The 18,642-nt window shown below is 35.5% G+C and overlaps 1 protein-coding gene across 1 annotated transcript in view; it reads right to left on the bottom strand.

Annotated features, from left to right (window-relative positions):
- LOC148954372 (uncharacterized) overlaps positions 1 to 18,642 on the bottom strand; it is a 250,965-nt gene that overhangs the window by 26,659 nt on the left and 205,664 nt on the right. The window contains exons 6-7 of the mRNA XM_089086256.1: positions 16,738 to 17,079; positions 13,716 to 13,852 (exon numbers count right to left, since the gene is read on the bottom strand). Coding sequence (XP_088942382.1) covers positions 13,716 to 13,852; positions 16,738 to 17,079 — 479 coding nt within the window. The remainder of the gene's footprint in view (positions 1 to 13,715; positions 13,853 to 16,737; positions 17,080 to 18,642) is intronic.

The raw sequence follows: 18,642 nt of genomic DNA, 5'->3' as shown, positions 1-18,642 counted from the left end.
TCATTTTAGTCCTTGTTAGGGGGATTGAACGACGCTTTTCATTCACCTTGATCAGCAGTCACTCAAAGGAGCACCTAAAACCATTTACACCTACAACTATCTCTCTTCCATTTTATTCCTAGTTATTGGGATTGAATGGTGATTTTTGAGTAGATTGATCAGCAGTTGCTCAAACGAGCACCTAAGACCATTTACATCTAAAACTATCTCTCGTTTATTTTAGTCCTAGTTAGTGGGATTGAATGGTGCTATATTGTGTTGCTTGATCAGCAGTCGCTCAAACGAGCACCTAAAACCATTTACACTTAAAACTATCTCTCGTTCATTTTAGTCCTAGTTAGTGGGATTGAATGGTGCTTATTGTGTTGCTTGATCAGCAGTCACTCAAACGAGCACCTAAATCCATTTACACCTAAAACTATCTCATTCATTTTAGTCCTTGTTAGGGGGATTGAACGACGCTTTTCATTCACCTTGATCAGCAGTCACTCAAAGGAGCACCTAAAACCATTTACACCTACAACTATCTCTCTTCCATTTTATTCTTAGTTATTGGGATTGAATGGTGATTTTTGAGTAGATTTATCAGCAGTTGCTCAAACGAGCACCTAAGACCATTTACACCTAAAACTATTTCTCCTTCATTTTATTTCTAGTTAGTGGGATTGAATGGCGCTTAGTGTGTTTCTTGATCAGCAGTCACTCAAACGAGCACCTAAAACCATTTACACCTATAATTATCTCGCGTTCATTTTAGTCCTTGTTAGGGGGATTGAACGACGTTTTTCATTCACCTTGATCAGGAGTCACTCAAACGAGCACCTAAAACCATTTAGACCTAAAACTTACACCTAAAAACTTACCTAAAACCATTTACACCTAAAACTATCTCTCGTTCATTTTATTTCTAGTTAGTGGGATTAACTGGCGCTTTTTGTGTAGCTTGAAAAGCAGTCACTCAAAGAAGCCCCTAAAACCATTTACACCTGAAACTATCTCTCATTCATTTTAGTCCCAGTTAGGGGGATTCAACGACGCTTTTCGTACAGCTTGATCAGCAGTTGCTCAAACGAGCACCTAAAACCATTTACACTTATAACTATCTCTCGTTCATTTTAGTCTTTGTTAGGGGGATTGAACGACGCTTTTCACTCACCTTGATCAGCAGTCACTCAAACGAGCACCTAAAACCATTTACACCTAAAACTATCTCTCGTTCATTTTATTCCTAGTTGGTGGGATTGAATGGCGCCTTTCGCATAGCTTGATAAGCAGTCGCTGAAACGAGCACCTAAAACTATTTACACCGAAACCTGTCTCCCGTTAATTTTATTCCTAGTTAGTAGGATTGAATGGCACTTTTCGTACAGCTTGATAAGCAGTCGCTCAAACGAGCACCTAAAACTATTTACACCGAAACTTATCTCTCGTTCATTTTATTCCTAGTTAGTGGTATTGAATTGCGCTTTTTGTGTAGCTTGATCAGCTGTCGCTCAAACAAGCACCTAAGACCTTTTACACCTAAAAATGTCTCTCGTTCATTTTATTCCTAGTTAGTGGTATTGGATTGTGCTTTTTGTGTGGCTTGATCAGCAGTAGCTCAAACGAGCACCTAAAACCATTTACACCTACAACTATCTCTCGTTCATTTTAGTCCTAGTTAGGGTGGTTGAACGACACTTTTCGTACAGCTTGATCAACAGTCACTCACACGAGCACCTATACCCATTTGCACCTAAAACTATCCCTCGTTCATTTCAGTCCTTGTTAGGGGGGATTGAACGAAACCTTTCGTACAGCTTGATCAGCAGTCACTCAAATGAGCACCTAAAACAACTTACACCTAAAACTATCTCTCGTCCATTTTATTTTGTTCCTTGTTAGTTGGGTTGAATTTTGCTTTTTCTGTAGCTTGATCAACAGTCGCTCAAACGAGCACCTAAAACCATTTACACCTAAAACTATCTCTCGTTCATTTTATTCCTAGTTCGTGGGATTGAATGGCGCTTATTGTGTAACTTGATCAGCAGTCACTCAAACGAGCACCTAGAATCATTTACACTTAAAACTACCTCTCGTTCATTTTATTCCTAGTTAGTGTGATTGAATGTTTCTTATTGTGTTACTTGATCAACAGTCGCTCAAACGAGTACCTAAAACCATTTACACCTAAAACTATTTCTCGTTCATTTTATTCCTAGTTAGTGGGATTGAAAGGTGCTTATTGTGTTGCTTGATCAGCAGTCACTCAAACGAGCACCTAGAACTATTTACACCTAAAACTATCTTTCGTTCATTTTAGTCCTAGTTAGGGGGGGTTGAACGAAGTTTTTCGTACAGCTTGATCAGCAGTCACTCAAACGAGCACCTAAAACAATTTACACCTAAAACTATCTCTCGTTCATTTTATTTTGTTCCTTGTTAGTTGGGTCGAATTTCGCTTTTTCTGTAGCTTGGTGAACAGTCGCTCAAACGAGCACCTAAAACCATTTACACCTAAAACTATCTCTCGTTCATTTTATTCCTAGTTAGTGGGATTGAATGGTGCTTATTATGTAACTTGATCAGCAGTCATTCAAACGAGCACCTAGATTCATTTAAACCTAAAACTATCTCTCGTTCATTTTATTCCTAGAAAGTGTTATTGAATGGTGCTTATTGTTTTACTTGATCAACAGTCGCTCAAACGAGTACCTAAAATCATTTACACCTAAGTATTTCTCTTTCATTTTATTCCTAGTTAGTGGGATTGAATGGTGCTTATTGTGTTGCTTCATCAGCAGTAGTTCAAACGAGCACCTAAAACCATTTACACCTAAACCTATCTCTCGTTCATTTTATTTCTAGTTAGTGGGATTGAATGGCGCTTTTTGTGTAGCTTGATCAACAGTCACTCAAATAAGCACCTAAAACCATTTACACCTATAACTATCTGTCGTTCATTTTAGTCCTTGTTAGGGGGATTGAACGACGCTTTTCATTCACCTTTATCAGCAGTCACTCAAACGAGCACCTAAAACCATTTACACCTACAACTATCTCTCGTCCATTTTATTCCTAGTTATTGGGATTGAATGGTGATTTTTGAGTAGATTGATCAGCAGTTGCTCAAACGAGCACTTAAAATCATTTACACCTAAAACTATTTCTCGTTCATTTTATTTCTAGTTGGTGGGATTGAATGGCGCTTATTGTGTTGCTTGATCAACAGTCGCTCAAACGAGCACCTAAAATTATTTACACCTAAAATTTTCTCGCGTTCATTTTATTCCTTGTTAGGGGGATTGAACGACGTTTTTCACTCACCTTGATCAGCAGTCACTCAAACGAGCATCTAAAACCATTTACACCTAAAACTTACACCTAAAAACTTACCTAAAACCATTTACACCTAAAACTATCTCTAGTTCATTTTATTTCTAGTTAGTGGGATTAAATGGCGCTTTTTGTGTAGCTTGACCAGCAGTCACTCAAACGAGCACCTAAAACTATTTACACCTAAAACTATCTCTCATTCATTTTAGTCCTTGTTAGGGAGATTGAACGACGCTTTTCATTCACCTTGATCAGCACTCACTCAAACGAGCACCTAAAACAATTTACACCTAATACTATCTCTCGTTCATTTTATTTTGTTCCTTGTTAATTGGGTCGAATTTTGCTTTTTCTGTAGCTTGATGAACAGTCACTCAAACGAGCACCTAAAACCATTTACACCTAAAACTATCTCTCGTTCATTTTATTCCTAGTTAGTGGGATTGAATGGTGCTTTTTGTGTAACTTGATCAGCAGTCACTCAGACGAGCACCTAGATTCATTTAAACCTAAAACTATCTCTCGTTCATTTTATTCCTAGAAAGTGTTATTGAATGGTGCTTATTGTGTTACTTGATCAACAGTCGCTCAAACGAGTACCTAAAATCATTTACACCTAAGTATTTCTCTTTCATTTTATTCCTTATTAGTGGGATTGAATGGTGCTTATTGTGTTGCTTCATCAGCAGTAGTTCAAACGAGCACCTAAAACCATTTACACCTAAACCTATCTCTCGTTCATTTTAGTCCTTATTAGTGGGATTGAATGGTGCTTATTGTGTTGCTTCATCAGCAGTAGTTCAAACGAGCACCTAAAACTATTTACACCTAAAACTATCTCTCATTCATTTTAGTCCTTGTTAGGGAGATTGAACGACGCTTTTCATTCACCTTGATCAGCACTCACTCAAACGAGCACCTAAAACAATTTACACCTAAAACTATCTCTCGTCCATTTTATTCCTAGTTATTGGGATAGAATGGTGCTTTTTGAGTAGATTGATCAGCAGTCACTCAAACGAGCACCTAAAACCATTTACACCTAAAACTTACACCTAAAAACTTACCTAAAACCATTTACACCTAAAACTATCTCTCGTTCATTTTATTTCTAGTTAGTGGGATTAAATGGCGCTTTTTGTGTAGCTTGACCAGCAGTCACTCAAACGAGCACCTAAAACTATTTACACCTAAAACTATCTCTCATTCATTTTAGTCCTTGTTAGGGAGATTGAACGACGCTTTTCATTCACCTTGATCAGCACTCACTCAAACGAGCACCTAAAACAATTTACACCTAAAACTATCTCTCGTCCATTTTATTCCTAGTTATTGGGATAGAATGGTGCTTTTTGAGTAGATTGATCAGCAGTGCTCAAACGAGCACCTAAAACCATTTACACCTAAAACTATCTCTCGTTCATTTTATTCCTAGTTAGTGGGATTGAAAGGCGCTTTTTGCGTAACTTGATCAGCAGTCACTCAAACGAGCACCTAAAACCATTTACACCTAAAACTATTTCTCGTTCATTTTATTTCTAGTTAGTGGGATTGAATGGCGCTTATTGTGTTTTTTGATCAGCAGTCGCTCAAACGAGCACCTAAAACCATTTACACCTAAAACTATATCTCGTTCATTTTAGTCCTAGTTAGGGGGATTCAACAACGCTTTTCGTACAGCTATATCAGCAGTCGCTCAAACGAGCACCTAAAACCATTTACACCTAAAACTATCTCTCGTCCATTTTATTCCTAGTTATTGGGATTGAATGGTGCTTTTTGAGTAGATTAATCAGCAGTTGCTCAAACGAGCACCTAAAATCATTTACACCTATAACTATCTCTCGTTCATTATATTCCTAGATAGTTGGGTAGAATTGTGCTTTTTGTGTAGCTTGATCAGCAGTTACTCAAACGTGCACCTAAAACCATTTACACCTAAAACTATCTCTCGTACATTTTATTCCTAGTTATTGGAATTAAATGGTGCTTTTTGAGTAGATTGATCAGCAGTTGCTCAAACGAGCACCTAAAACCATTTACACCTACAAATATCTCTCGTTCATTTTATTCCTAGTTAGTTTGATTGAAAGGCGCTTATTGTGTAGCTTGATCAGCAGTCGCTCAAACGAGCACCTAAAACCATTTACACCTAAAACTATCTCTCGTTCTTTTTATTCCTAGTTAGTGGGATTGAATGGCACTTTTCGTGTAGCTTGATCAGCAGTCACTCAAACGAGCACCTAAAACCATTTACACCTAAAACTATTTCTCGTTCATATTATTTCTAGTAAGTGGGATTGAATGGCGCTTATTGTGTTGCTTGATCAGCAGTCGCTCAAACGAGCATTTAAAACCATTTATACCTAAAACTATCTCTTATTCATTTTAGTCCTAGTTAGGGGGATTCAACGAAGCTTTTCGTACAGCTTTATCAGCAGTCGCTCAAACGAGCACCTAAAACCACTTACACCTATAACTATCTCTCGTTCATTTTAGTCCTTGTTAGGGGGATTGAACGACGCTTTTCATTCACCTTGATCAGCAGTCACTCAAACGAGCACCTAAAACCATTTACACCTAAAACTATCTCTCGTTCATTATATTCCTAAATAGTTGGGTTGAATTGTACTTTTTGTGTAGCTCGATCAGCAGTCACTCAAACGAGCACTTAAAACCATTTACACCTAAAACTATCCATCGTCTATTTTATTCCTAGTTATTGGGATTGAATAGTGCTTTTTGAGTAGATTGATCAGCAGTTGATCAAACGAGCACCTGAAACCATTTACACCTAAAACTATCTCTCGTTCATTTTATTCTTAGTCAGTTTAATTGAATGGCGCTTTTTGTGTAGCTTGATCAGCAGTCGCTCAAACGAGCACCTAAAACCTTTTACACCTAAAACTAGGGGGATTCAACGACGCTTTTCGTACAGCTTGATCAGCAGACACTCAAACGAGCACCTAAAACCATTTACACCTATAACTATCTGTCGTTCATTTTAGTCCTAGTGAGGGGGATTGAACGACGCTTTTCATTCACCTTGATCAGCAGTCACTCAAAGGAGCACCTAAAACCATTTACACCTACAACTATCTCTCTTCCATTTTATTCCTAGTTCTTGGGATTGAATGGCGCTTATTGTGTAGCTTGATCAGCAGTCGCTCAAACGAGCACCTAAAACCATCTACACCTAAAACTATCTCTCGTTCATTTTATTCCTAGTTGATGGGATTGAATGGCGCTTTTTGTGTAGCTTGACCAGCAGTCACTCAAACGAGCCCTAAAACCATTTACACCTACAACTATCTTTCGTTCATTTTATTCCTAGTTAGTTTGATTGAAAGGCGCTTATTGTGTAGCTTGATCAGCAGTCACTCAAACGAGCACCTAAAACCATTTACACCTAAAACTATTTCTTGTTCGTTTTATTTCTAATTAGTTGGATTGAATGGCGCTTAGTGTGTTTCTTGATCAGCAGTCACTCAAACGAGCACCTAAAACCATTTACACCCAAAACTATCTCGCGTTCATTTTAGTCCTTGTTAGGGGGATTGAACGACGTTTTTCATTCACCTTGATCAGCAGTCACTTTAACGAGCACCTAAAACCATTTACACCTAAAAGTATCTCTCATTCATTTTAGTCCTAGTTAGGGGGATTCAACGACGCTTTTCGTACAACTTGACCAGCAGTCACTCAAACAAGCCCTAAAACTATTTACACCTAAAAATATCTCTCATTCATTTTAGTCCTAGTTAGTGGGATTGAATGGTGCTTATTGTGTTGCTTGATCAGCAGTCGCTCAAACGAGCACCTAAAACCATTTACACCTAAAACTATCTCTCGTTCATTTTATTTCGCGTTAGTGGGATTTAATGGCACTTTTTGTGTAGCTTGATCAGCAGACACTCAAACGAGGACCTAAAACTATTTACACCTAAGACTATCTCTCATTCATTTTAGTCCTAGTTAGGGGGATTCAACGACGCTTTTCGTACAGCTTGATCAGCAGACACTCAAACGAGCACCTAAAACCATTTACACCTATAACTATCTGTCGTTCATTTTAGTCCTTGTTAGGGGGATTGAACGACGCTTTTCATTCACCTTGATCAGCAGTCACTCAAAGGAGCACCTAAAACCATTTACACCTACAACTATCTCTCTTCCATTTTATTCCTAGTTATTGGGATTGAATGGTGATTTTTGAGTAGATTGATCAGCAGTTGCTCAAACGAGCACCTAAAACCATTTACACTTATAACTATCTCTCGTTCATTTTAGTCTTTGTTAGGGGGATTGAACGACGCTTTTCACTCACCTTGATCAGCAGTCACTCAAACGAGCACCTAAAACCATTTACACCTAAAACTATCTCTCGTTCATTTTATTCCTAGTTGGTGGGATTGAATGGCGCTTTTAGTGTAGCTTGATCAGCAGTCACTCAAACGAGCACCTAAAACCATTTACAACTAAAACTATCTCTCATTGATTTTAGTCCTAGTTAGGGGGATTCAACGACGCTTTTTGTACAGCTTGATCAGCAGTCGCTCAAACGAGCACCTAAAACCATTTACACCTATAAATATCTCTCGTTCATTTTAGTTCTTGTTAGGGGGATTGAACGACGCTTTTCATTCACCTTGATGAGCAGTCACTTAAACGAGTGCCTAAAACCATTTACACCTAAAACTATCTCTCGTCCATTTTATTCGTAGCTATTGGAATTGAATGATGCTTTTTGAGTAGATTGATCAGCAGTTGCTCAAACGAGCACCTAAAACCATTTACACCTATAACTATCTCTCATTCATTTTATTCCTAGTTATTGGGATTGAATGGTGCTTTTTGAGTAGATTGATCAGCAGTTGCTCAAACGAGCATTTAAAATCACATATACCTAAAATTATCTCTTATTCATTTTAGCCCTAGTTAGGGGGATGCAACGACGCTTTTCGTTCACCTTGATCAGCAGTCACTCAAACGAGCACCTAAAACTATTTACAGCTAAATATATCTCTCGTCCATTTTATTCGTAGTTATTGTGATTTAATGGTGCTTTTTGAGTAGATTGATCAGCAGTTGCACAAACGAGCATTTAAAACCATTTATACCTAAAACTATCACTTGTTCATTTTATTCCTAGCTAGTGGAATTGAACGACACTTTTCGTTACAGCTTGATCAGTTGTCACTCAAACGAACACCTAAATCCATTTGTACAGAAAACTATCTCACGTTTATTTATTCCTAGTTAGGGGATTGAACGGTACCTTTCGTACAGCTTGATCAGCAGTCACTCAAAACGAGCACCTAAAACCATTTACACCTAAAACTATTACTCGTTCGTTTTAGTCCTAGTTAGGGGGATTGAACGACACTTTTCGTCCAGCTTGGTCAGCAGTCTGTCAAACGAACACCTAAATCCATTTACGCCTAAAACTATCTCTCGTTCATTTTAGTCCTAGTTAGTGGAATTAAACGACGCCTTTCGTTGCAGCTTGATCAGTAGTCGCTCAAACGAACACCTAAATCCATATGTACAGAAAACTATCTCTCGTTTATTTTAGTGCTATTTAGAGGATTGAACTATACCTTTCGTACAGCTTGATCAGCAGTCACTCAAAACGAGCACCTAAAACAATTTACACCTAAAACTATCTCTCGTCCATTTTATTCCTAGTTATTGGAATTCAATGGTGCTTTTTGTTTAATACCTAGACAAATAAAATATTTCTGGCGATTGGATTCATGTGTTTCTTGTAAGACTGACTTGTCATTAATGTAAGTCTGATTTCACTCGTCAAAAAAAAGAGAAAAACTTTTCGGTCGCTACAACACGCGACAAACCAAGTGTAAATATTCAACCTGTTTAAAATTTTTTTTTAGCGTACTGAGGACAAGGTCATAATCATGAGGACTTGAGGATAGAAATAGTTGAAGGAGTCCACTATTTGGTTTACTATGTTTATACTGTGGCAATACACCACATGCTTTCATGGCATCGCAATTACAATGCCAGGTTCTTTTGCCTCATTATCGTTCTGATTAGGTAAAAGGTATTGAGCTATGATTTGTCTTGTTTAAAGAAAAGGCTTGGTATTTATATAAAGGATCGAAAAACACATAATAAATTTTGCAAATGCATTTTTTACATTTTAACGATTTGGACATAAATATTGAGGGGGGGGGGGTTAAAGAACCCTAGCCCCGACTGGATAAGGCTTTGATCATCCTCATAAAATGAAATCACCCCTCTTTAGGGATTACATTCAATTTCTGAAGCCGTAGTTCCTAGACTGATTGTAATCACTTATCTCTATATATTGTTCGGTGCGTCCTCGTAAAATAAATATAAATTTGCCTTATAAGAAATGTAATTTTTTCTTTTTTGACGCTTGTTAAAGAAGAACGAGAAACAACTTTTAACAGTTATATTGTTGAGCAGCAATATAGTTTGAAAATGGGCCCTATATACTAATTTGAACAATAATAGATTGACAAGCAGATTTTTGAAGGTTTCTAATGCTTTATTAATCGATACAGCAGTATAAATTGTAATTTATAGTGAAAAAGTACAAAATAAAATTTAGGTTTGGTCGGCCCGAGTAATTTATTATGCTTTTCTGTATGTGGTAGGGAAGAGAGGGGGTGTGGCTCATTAAATATATTTGTCTTTGTTGACGAAAGGTTCTTTTACTTGTTGGTCTTATGAGAAGTCAAGAAATGAATGGCTCACAACTCAAAACCCTCCCAATTTTCAGCTCAATTATAAATTTAACAAATCTATCAAATTTAACCTTTGGAGGACTTACAAGATAAATTGGACACGAGCCAAGTTTTGAGGATATTAATAATATTCTAAAGAAACAAGAATCTTTGAATTCAGTTTGCTCCTGCCTTTTTCTTCACATTGACCTTCAAAGAAAAGTAAGTTATTCCAAGCAAAAATTTGCTGGAACTAACTTCACTTGAAAAGCCAAATGGATTGAAAGTAACATTTTAGAAGTCTCTGGAAACGGCTTTTTGCAGGAGTTATGCCGGAAGTGAGAATGTCTTAGTAGTCCAGAAGCAACTCGGAAGATTATTAAAGCAGTTCCAGCAACTAGAAATTTCCATTTTATAACGACTGGAACGATAAATATTTTTTCTTTTGTCACTCAAATTAGATGCACTAGAAGTAAGAGCCGTAAAGTAAATAATGCTTTGCTTTTCAAAGGCTAAGTGCCAAATAAACCTGTAAGGGTGTATATCCAACTCCTGGGGGGGGGGAGGGGTTGGCTGGTGAATTGTATAACATTTAATAATAAATTTCAAACGAATTAGAATTGTATTGATTTTATACATATTTTTTTTTCGACAAAGGTGATTCCGAAAAAAAAAGAATTCTGAAGATGTGATTTGTAATTTTGGAAAAGTTTTGTGCTACATTAGTCGAAACTTTCAGGAATTATTTTGTTGTCTGAAGTATGTCAAGCTGTGCTAGGCGAGTGAAGCTTTCCGGAAAGGGTCTAGAGCTCAAATTGAGATCTGGGAAGATTTTTTCAATGTTTTACAACCTATCCTTTCAAGTTTATAGGGCTTAAACGGTTTTAAGAAAAAAATTGCTGATTAAGACTTCTCAGACTTCGCGTAGAGTCTAGTTCAAATATTTGGAGCTCCATTTCAAAGGCCAATGGTCTGACAGAAGAAGACCTTAAGCCGAAAAAAAAATCAAGTAAAGACTGGCAGAAAAGTAATGAGGCTAGTGATACTGCAAATCATATGGCAACCCTGCACTTTTGTCATTGTGAGAGCACATATATTGTGCATCAAAATCCTCGATTCGAGTTTCTATGTCGTCTGTTAACTGATTGAATATTGAGATTGTGATTAGGGATGTTGTGTTTTTGTTGTGCTTCAGGCAAAAGGGAAGATCAGAATTTAAAGGCAACGTTGTGCCATTTAATTTTGTGTGAAAATTGAAGAATTGGCAAGCACGACGTTAGAAAACAGGCCTGTGGGATCAGACCGTCTTGTGAGATCAGACTGTCGTTTAACCATCTTTATCTTGGCCTTAAGTTTTTTCACCGGTACAGGGGTTTTGGATGACAGAGAAAATGTTGAAGATGAACAACGTTCAGGAAGGCCTTCAACTTCAAAAGCCGTTAAAATCACCAAACATGTGAAAATTCTTGTGAGATTCTTGTTCAACAATATGAATGTTGAGTGAACAATTAAGTTTGAGCAGATTCACCTGTTTTTTATAAAGCAGTCTTTGAAATGCGCAGTAGAAGGGTAATTCGTGCGAGCACCATCATGACAATGCCTCATGCCACACTGCCATATCAATAACATAATTTTTTACCTCATAATGCTATCCCATGGCTCCCATCTCCCTTAGTCCCCAAACTTCAGTTCCTGTAACTTCTTCCTTTTTATCTCAGCTGAAAAATTTCCTCAAAGGTCGTCATTTTGGGAGTTTAGAAATCTTCCAAAAGACTGGAACGGACATGCTGAAGACCATTATTGTAGAAGACTTCAAACGATGCTACGAAGAGTTGGAACGAAGTCTCCATCGGTGTGTAGCTGCCCAAGGGGATAAAATTGATGCTCGAAAGAAACTATAACTTTGTTAAGTATAAAATCAGTCTCATTGCTTTTCTGCCACACTTCGTACTAACTAACTTCTATCTGAAAGCATTCAAATTTGCTACCTAGAATTCTGGAAATCAGGATCGGGAGGAGCTTCAGCTTAAATTTGCAGGTCGTAATCTGGACTATACCACCAGTACTGAGAGTTTCATTAATATAGTTTACAATAACTCTACAACCCATCTTACAGTTAGCATTTTTCATTTTCACCAATCAGCCAGCAGGTGAAATCAAACTCACAACCTGATGTATACTATAGATCGGCCAGTAATTCAAAATGCTGTATATCACACAATATAAACTTTAAAGGAGATTGGAAAAAAAAAATTAGGGTTATTGGTCGTTATTGACAAACAACAGTTTACACACAGGAATTTTGCAACAACAGTTTACACACAGGAATTGTGCATGGTCTCGAAGATTAAAAAATACAATTTTTTTTAAGCGCATCATATCGCTTTTTCAACTGCCCCATACCAGGTGTCCCTCGTTAAATTCAGGATAAAGTTTTAGAGAGAAAAAGTTTTAAAGTTTTAAACATCCTCCAGATTCATTGACAAATGCATAGGGCGTCGACCATTGTCGATGTTTCAATTGCATAGTCTCTATTACAGGAGCAGGTAGTAAGCCTGTCCCCCAATCTTGCAGCAGCTGAGACCCAACCAAAGGTCCCTTATTACAAAGCCAAGCAGAAACCACCCCACTACTCTACCACAGTATTTCCCTTGTAAGGTTCTGATGAAAACCTTATTCAGATGTTTAGTCAAACAGTTTAGGATCTTGTTGATATAGACTCTTTCCTTTTTAGCGCCTTTTACACATGAATGCCCGACAAGTTTCATTCAAAAGTTGAGTTAGGGGTACTGAAGAATGTGTATCGCTGACTCTCGGTATAGATTTTCGTCAGGAAATGGAGAGGCAAAACCATAGAATGCATTTCTGCCCCTAGATTTGAGCAGCTCATTCACTCCTGAAGGTTTCATTAATATTACACATGAATAATCTAAGTTTATAAGAAATTGTTGTTCTGAATTTTTACTAGCATATTGACTTTTGGAAGTTTTCAATTTTTTTAGCAATTTTTTGGGGTTAACCAATTGTAATGGTCCATATTCTGTCTTTAACTTTGCTTACGCAAATAAATTTATGGACCCGTTCTCGACCTCAAGAAACTCAAGAGATTAAGCCTCAAATTTTCATCTTTCTAAGAAGATCGCCATGGTAAAACGAGAAGAGGTTTGGGGCTATTTTTACAAGAAATAGACATTACCTTAATATAGCCAGTTCTAAGTATGGAGTGGCTAAAATTATGTTTCTCATTCAGACCCCCCCCCCCCCGAATCAAGTAAAACTTCTTGCAACACAGATTCCTAATCTCACAAAACAAGGAAATGTTGTATTTCGCTGGTGTTATACTGCGGGAGTTTAGTTAAATGAATTACAAAAATTCACAGTTACATTTAAAAGAATATTCACTTAAAAAAATTTTACTAAAGTAAAATTGATTCTTCTAAACTAAGTTAAATGATTACTAAGACTAAAAAAAAATATATAATAGAAAAACTCAAATTAAAGATTACTTACCAGTAATCTTTACGATTAGACAGAAATAAAATGATTCAATTAACAGTTCAGCAATTAAATAAAGAGCAAAATAATTTTACTAAAATTAGATTGTTTTAGAAAATTAACAAAACAAATGTACTTAAAAACGTAGATAATTTGTAAATTAGAAAAATTTCAATTAAAAATAAAATATACCTGTAATTTTGTTGTCAATTTGTGAACGGCATTCCATCCTTCTGAAAAATCGTTTTGAATTTTGTTGAAAATCGCAGAGAAGAGTGCCATTCCAATAAGGACATAAATTGCGCAAAATATTAAGTATTTTTCATTGCCTGAAAAAATAAAATTGACTATAAATCAAATTTGTGAGTTAGAAAAAGACTGAATTTTCAAATAAGTAGTTTCACAAGAAAATAAAAGAAATAGCACAAGAACAATTTGTATAGAATAAGTTGTATAAATTATATTCTTTTCTATAGAATATAATTTCAATAGAATATACAAATAAGTCTTTTAATTTCCGAGTAAAAAGAGTGCAAATTGGTAAAATTTGACCTATCGAGGTTGCCATCAATTTAAATCTGACTATAACTTCATGTTATAAAAGTTTTCAAATCAAACTTTGGATTGTAAACGTTGTTTATTTTGATTTTAGAATTTCCTGTTTCTGTTTATGGTATCAGTTAAATATATTTATTTTTATAAATATATTAATACAATATAAAATAGTCTAAAAATATAAATGCAAATTTATAAATACATAAATAGAAAATATAATATAAACATTTTAGATATATTTGATGAATATTGAATGTCATTAGATTCTTAGTTGTGCAGTTTCTACTTAACATTTTTTTTTCACATTTACTGAAAAGAAAGCCATAGTAAATGTGCCTGTATGTTGTAAAAAAAATTGTTATTGTATATTTTATGGTCAAAAAGCAAACAGACTATTACAGATGGTTGACTATTAAGCATTTTTCATTGCCTGAAAAAATAAGTTTGACTATAAATTAAATTTGTGAGTTAGAAAAAGACTGAATTTTCAAATAAGTAGTTTCGCAAAAAAATAAAAGAAATAGCACAAGAACAATTTGTATAGAATAAGTTGTATAAATTATATTCTTTTCTATAGAATATAATTTCAATAGAATATACAAATAAGTCTTTTAATTTCCGAGTAAAAAGAGTGCAAATTGGTAAAATTTGACCTATCGAGGTTGCCATCAATTTAAATCTGACTATAACTTCATGTTATAAAAGTTTTCAAATCAAACTTTGGATTGTAAACGTTGTTTATTTTGATTTTAGAATTTCCTGTTTCTGTTTATGGTATCATTTAAATATATTTATTTTTATAAATATATTAATACAATATAAAATAGTCTAAAAATATAAATGCAAATTTATAAATACATAAATAGAAAATATAATATAAACATTTTAGATATATTTGATGAATATTGAATGTCATTAGATTCTTAGTTGTGCAGTTTCTACTTAACATTTTTTTTTCACATTTACTGAAAAGAAAGCCATAGTAAATGTGCCTGTATGTTGTAAAAAAAAATTTTTATTGTATATTTTATGGTCAAAAAGCAAACAGACTATTACAGATGGTTGACTATTAAGCATTTTTCATTGCCTGAAAAAATAAGTTTGACTATAAATTAAATTTGTGAGTTAGAAAAAGACTGAATTTTCAAATAAGTAGTTTCACAAAAAAATAAAAGAAATAGCACAAGAACAATTTGTATAGAATAAATTGTATAAATTATAATGTTTACGTAGCTTAAACGGAGCTCTTGGGAATATATAAGATATACTATATCACTTTTATACTTATGCAACATTTCTAATCCAAGAGTTGTGAGTGTTCTAACATAATTTGGATTTTGGAAATTTGCATAGTCAGTGCAACCAGACTTTGATTTATCGAGGTACCAACTGTCAGGGTCTCCTTTTACATTTTATTTCTCCTTTTAATATTCCCAATTTTGTTATAACGCTGAATCCTCAAAGTTTCTTAAGCCCTTAAAAAGAAATTAAATGTAGTTGCTATTTTCCTATGTCTTCCAAGGTTTGCAGTGTAAATTGTTTATATCATTAGCTCTAATATAAAAAAGGCTCATCCTGGACTATGTGTGTGAAAGAATGTGTTGCCTTGGTTATTATAAATTCAGGAACATAGGCTTCTTCCTAAAGTAATCAGATTGTGATGGTAAATATTTTCTCCATATTGGTCAAAAAAGTATCCAAGAGGGATTTCAAAGAAAGCTAAACTTTTCTATTTTTTCATCAAAAATACTTTTGTTTAACATGGAAAATGTGTGTTTATAGCAGGGAAGTCATCATACATCATCTTGGGATGTGACCCAAGACAGAGGGGTCTTCAAACCCTCAAACCCACCCATCACCGACGCTCATTTTAATAAGTATGTCGTTTTAAGGAAGTTCTTATCTGGATTTTGAAGAAATTTCTGGTCACAAGAAAAGAATGTTTTTGCGAGAAATGGAACTGTCCCACATTGCAGTATATATTTTAGTCCCCCGCCCCCAGGCTTCCGTAAAATATTTACTGTTACGCCTAATGGTCTGAGGTGATAACCTTAAACTTATTAAGGAATTAAGACTGAACTTTTTTTTAATCTATTCAACACGTTTTTTTATTTGTCAGTACTCAGTGATGTTATCAAACCTCTCGTATTGTTGCATTCTGTAGGTTTACCCATTTTCCTTATATTTGTGATATGAATTGCCTGTTTTTTTTTATATATCCCTCACTTCCTGAAATAAATTCTTCTAATGGTGAACTCTAACTTTCTAAATATCACACTGAAAAATAAAAATCGTTGGAAACAGGCCTTTTAGCTAAGGATTATTTGAAATGTTAGCTCAGTGGGCCCTTAAATATATCCGAATTTAGTCAATGTTCTGATATTCTGCTTTTTATTGTGATTCACAGAGCTGAAATAATGCCCCCGGTAGGTAAGTGCAGGAAATGGAAGAATACGCAATGGAGAAATTGGCGTGGGGCTCGTCCCCTGAGACCTTTGGGGGTGGGCATATGGAAAAAGATAGATAAAAGATTTAAAAAAAAATATTATTTAGGGGACAATGTCTTAAAAAGCCTTATGATTTATTTGGTGGCTCCAAAAAAGATTTTGCATATGTGCGTAAGCGAAAACTTCTTAGAAGTAAACTCATGATTGCTTACCTGGTACAATATCACCAAGTCCAATTGTTGTAACCGTAATAAAACAAAAGTAAAAGGCATCAAAAAAGTTCCAGTCTTCCCACAATAGCATCAAAATGCTGCCAATCAACATATAAGTAAGAACAAAAGAAGCAGAAATAACTATCCAAATAATTTTTCTTGTCTTTTTCCTTTTCGTAAATGTTGTTCTTAGCTTCAGTCTATTTGAAAGCAATCTGACAACTCTTGAAGTAAGGCTACCCCATTCACCGATAACAAGGAATAGGAACGGCACACCAGTTATCGAGAAAATTATGCAGAAAACTCTTCCGTTTAGTGTTGTGGGATAGACGTCCCCATAACCTGAAATGATACAACTTATTTGAGTCCGTGTTTTATTAATTTCGGATCTGAGCAATAGTTGTTGACTACTGACCACAGGCATGACCAAGTGAATTAGCCAGAAAATCCTTTCACGAGTAGTTCGAATCATTCTCGGGGAGGGGGGGGGGGTGGTAATGTAACATTAAAAAAGGATTTTTTCACTATGGATGTTACGTACCAGAATTTTCTTTTACATTTCATGTATCCCACGACCCTTTCTCTGGCTTTGCTACTGATTTAGCTGGGGAGGGGGAGAGGGTCTCAAATTAGAATCAATCTTAAAATGTGATTAAGGTCTTGATTTTAGAATTGGAAAAATAAAACGTTATCCTTAGCCCTTTCCCTCCGAGATGACATATATCCCCCCACGCCCAACAGGATCTTGGTTACGCTTCAGTCTTGAACCAATTATAAAAACACTGTCTATCACAGTGGTATTTGCGTATTTCTCTGTTACAAATAAACTGGATTACATGGTGCTAGTATAATGATTGTATTATTGTAGCACTTCAAAGGGCCAAAAAAAGGCTATAGCCTTTACCTCAAGATACTTACCGCTCTCAAGCAGGTAGGGTTGTCAGCCCTTTTTGGGTTTGAGTGGAACTAATTGCTGAAATACCAAGTATTCGACCATAGAGGCTCCTAACCGAGAACAGTTTAAATATTATAATATTTATGCTGTGTAACCGAGATACGTCAGAAGACTGATATTCAGCTGAAGGTCTCTAGAGGCTCTGCGACGAGAAATTGTTGCTATTAAATGCGACAAAACCACATGAAACATGTTGAGAAATGTGGTATATAATGTGCATGGGTTCCCTTAGATTATCGTTTTTTGTTTTTTTCTTAGAGGATCCATAGGCTTAAAAGCGTTGAGGTACGGTTAAACTTAATGTTTAGAAGGGTGAAGAAGAAATAGTCTGATTATGACCAAGGGCTTCTTCGCCATACTTTTAGTGGGCTTAAATTCTATAGCCCTTTATACACGGTTCTATGTGTATTCCACCAGAAAAAAATCCCCCCTGCGGGCAATCCTCCCACGGAAAACCCCTCCCCCCATAGACTAAAAATTAAGCAAGAAAAAATGGGTTTTAATTTCATCAAAGCAGTGAAACAAAAATAAATAAAAACAAAACAAAATTTTAATTAAAATATAATCCGAATATTTCGACCCCACGTCCGGGAGCCTTTCTTAACAGAAAAAGAAACGAAAAGAACGAAAAAGAATTGTTTTTATAAAATAACACACATAACAAAAAAATACGACAACTAAACACACGAACAAGAGAAAGAAAAAAAAACAAATAAAAACAACTCACATTATAGACAAAGACCTTTATATTATTTACACCTCATCTGTTTGAGTTTTTGAAATAAGGTTAATTACGAAATATTTAAACTGTATATATATGAAGAACGGTTCTACGTGTATTCCACCAGAAAAAATTCCCCCTGTGGGGAATCCTCCCACGGACCCCCCCCCCCATTGACAAAAAATTAAGCAAGAGTAGTAATGACCCGACTACTCCGAATGGAAGTCCA

Source organism: Artemia sp. Qi Xiang Cuo, chromosome 3 (assembly GCF_049724085.1).
Source record: "Artemia sp. Qi Xiang Cuo chromosome 3, ASM4972408v1, whole genome shotgun sequence".
NCBI classification, from domain to species: Eukaryota; Metazoa; Arthropoda; class Branchiopoda; order Anostraca; family Artemiidae; genus Artemia; species Artemia sp. Qi Xiang Cuo.
This window is presented reverse-complemented; position numbering and strand designations above follow the sequence as displayed.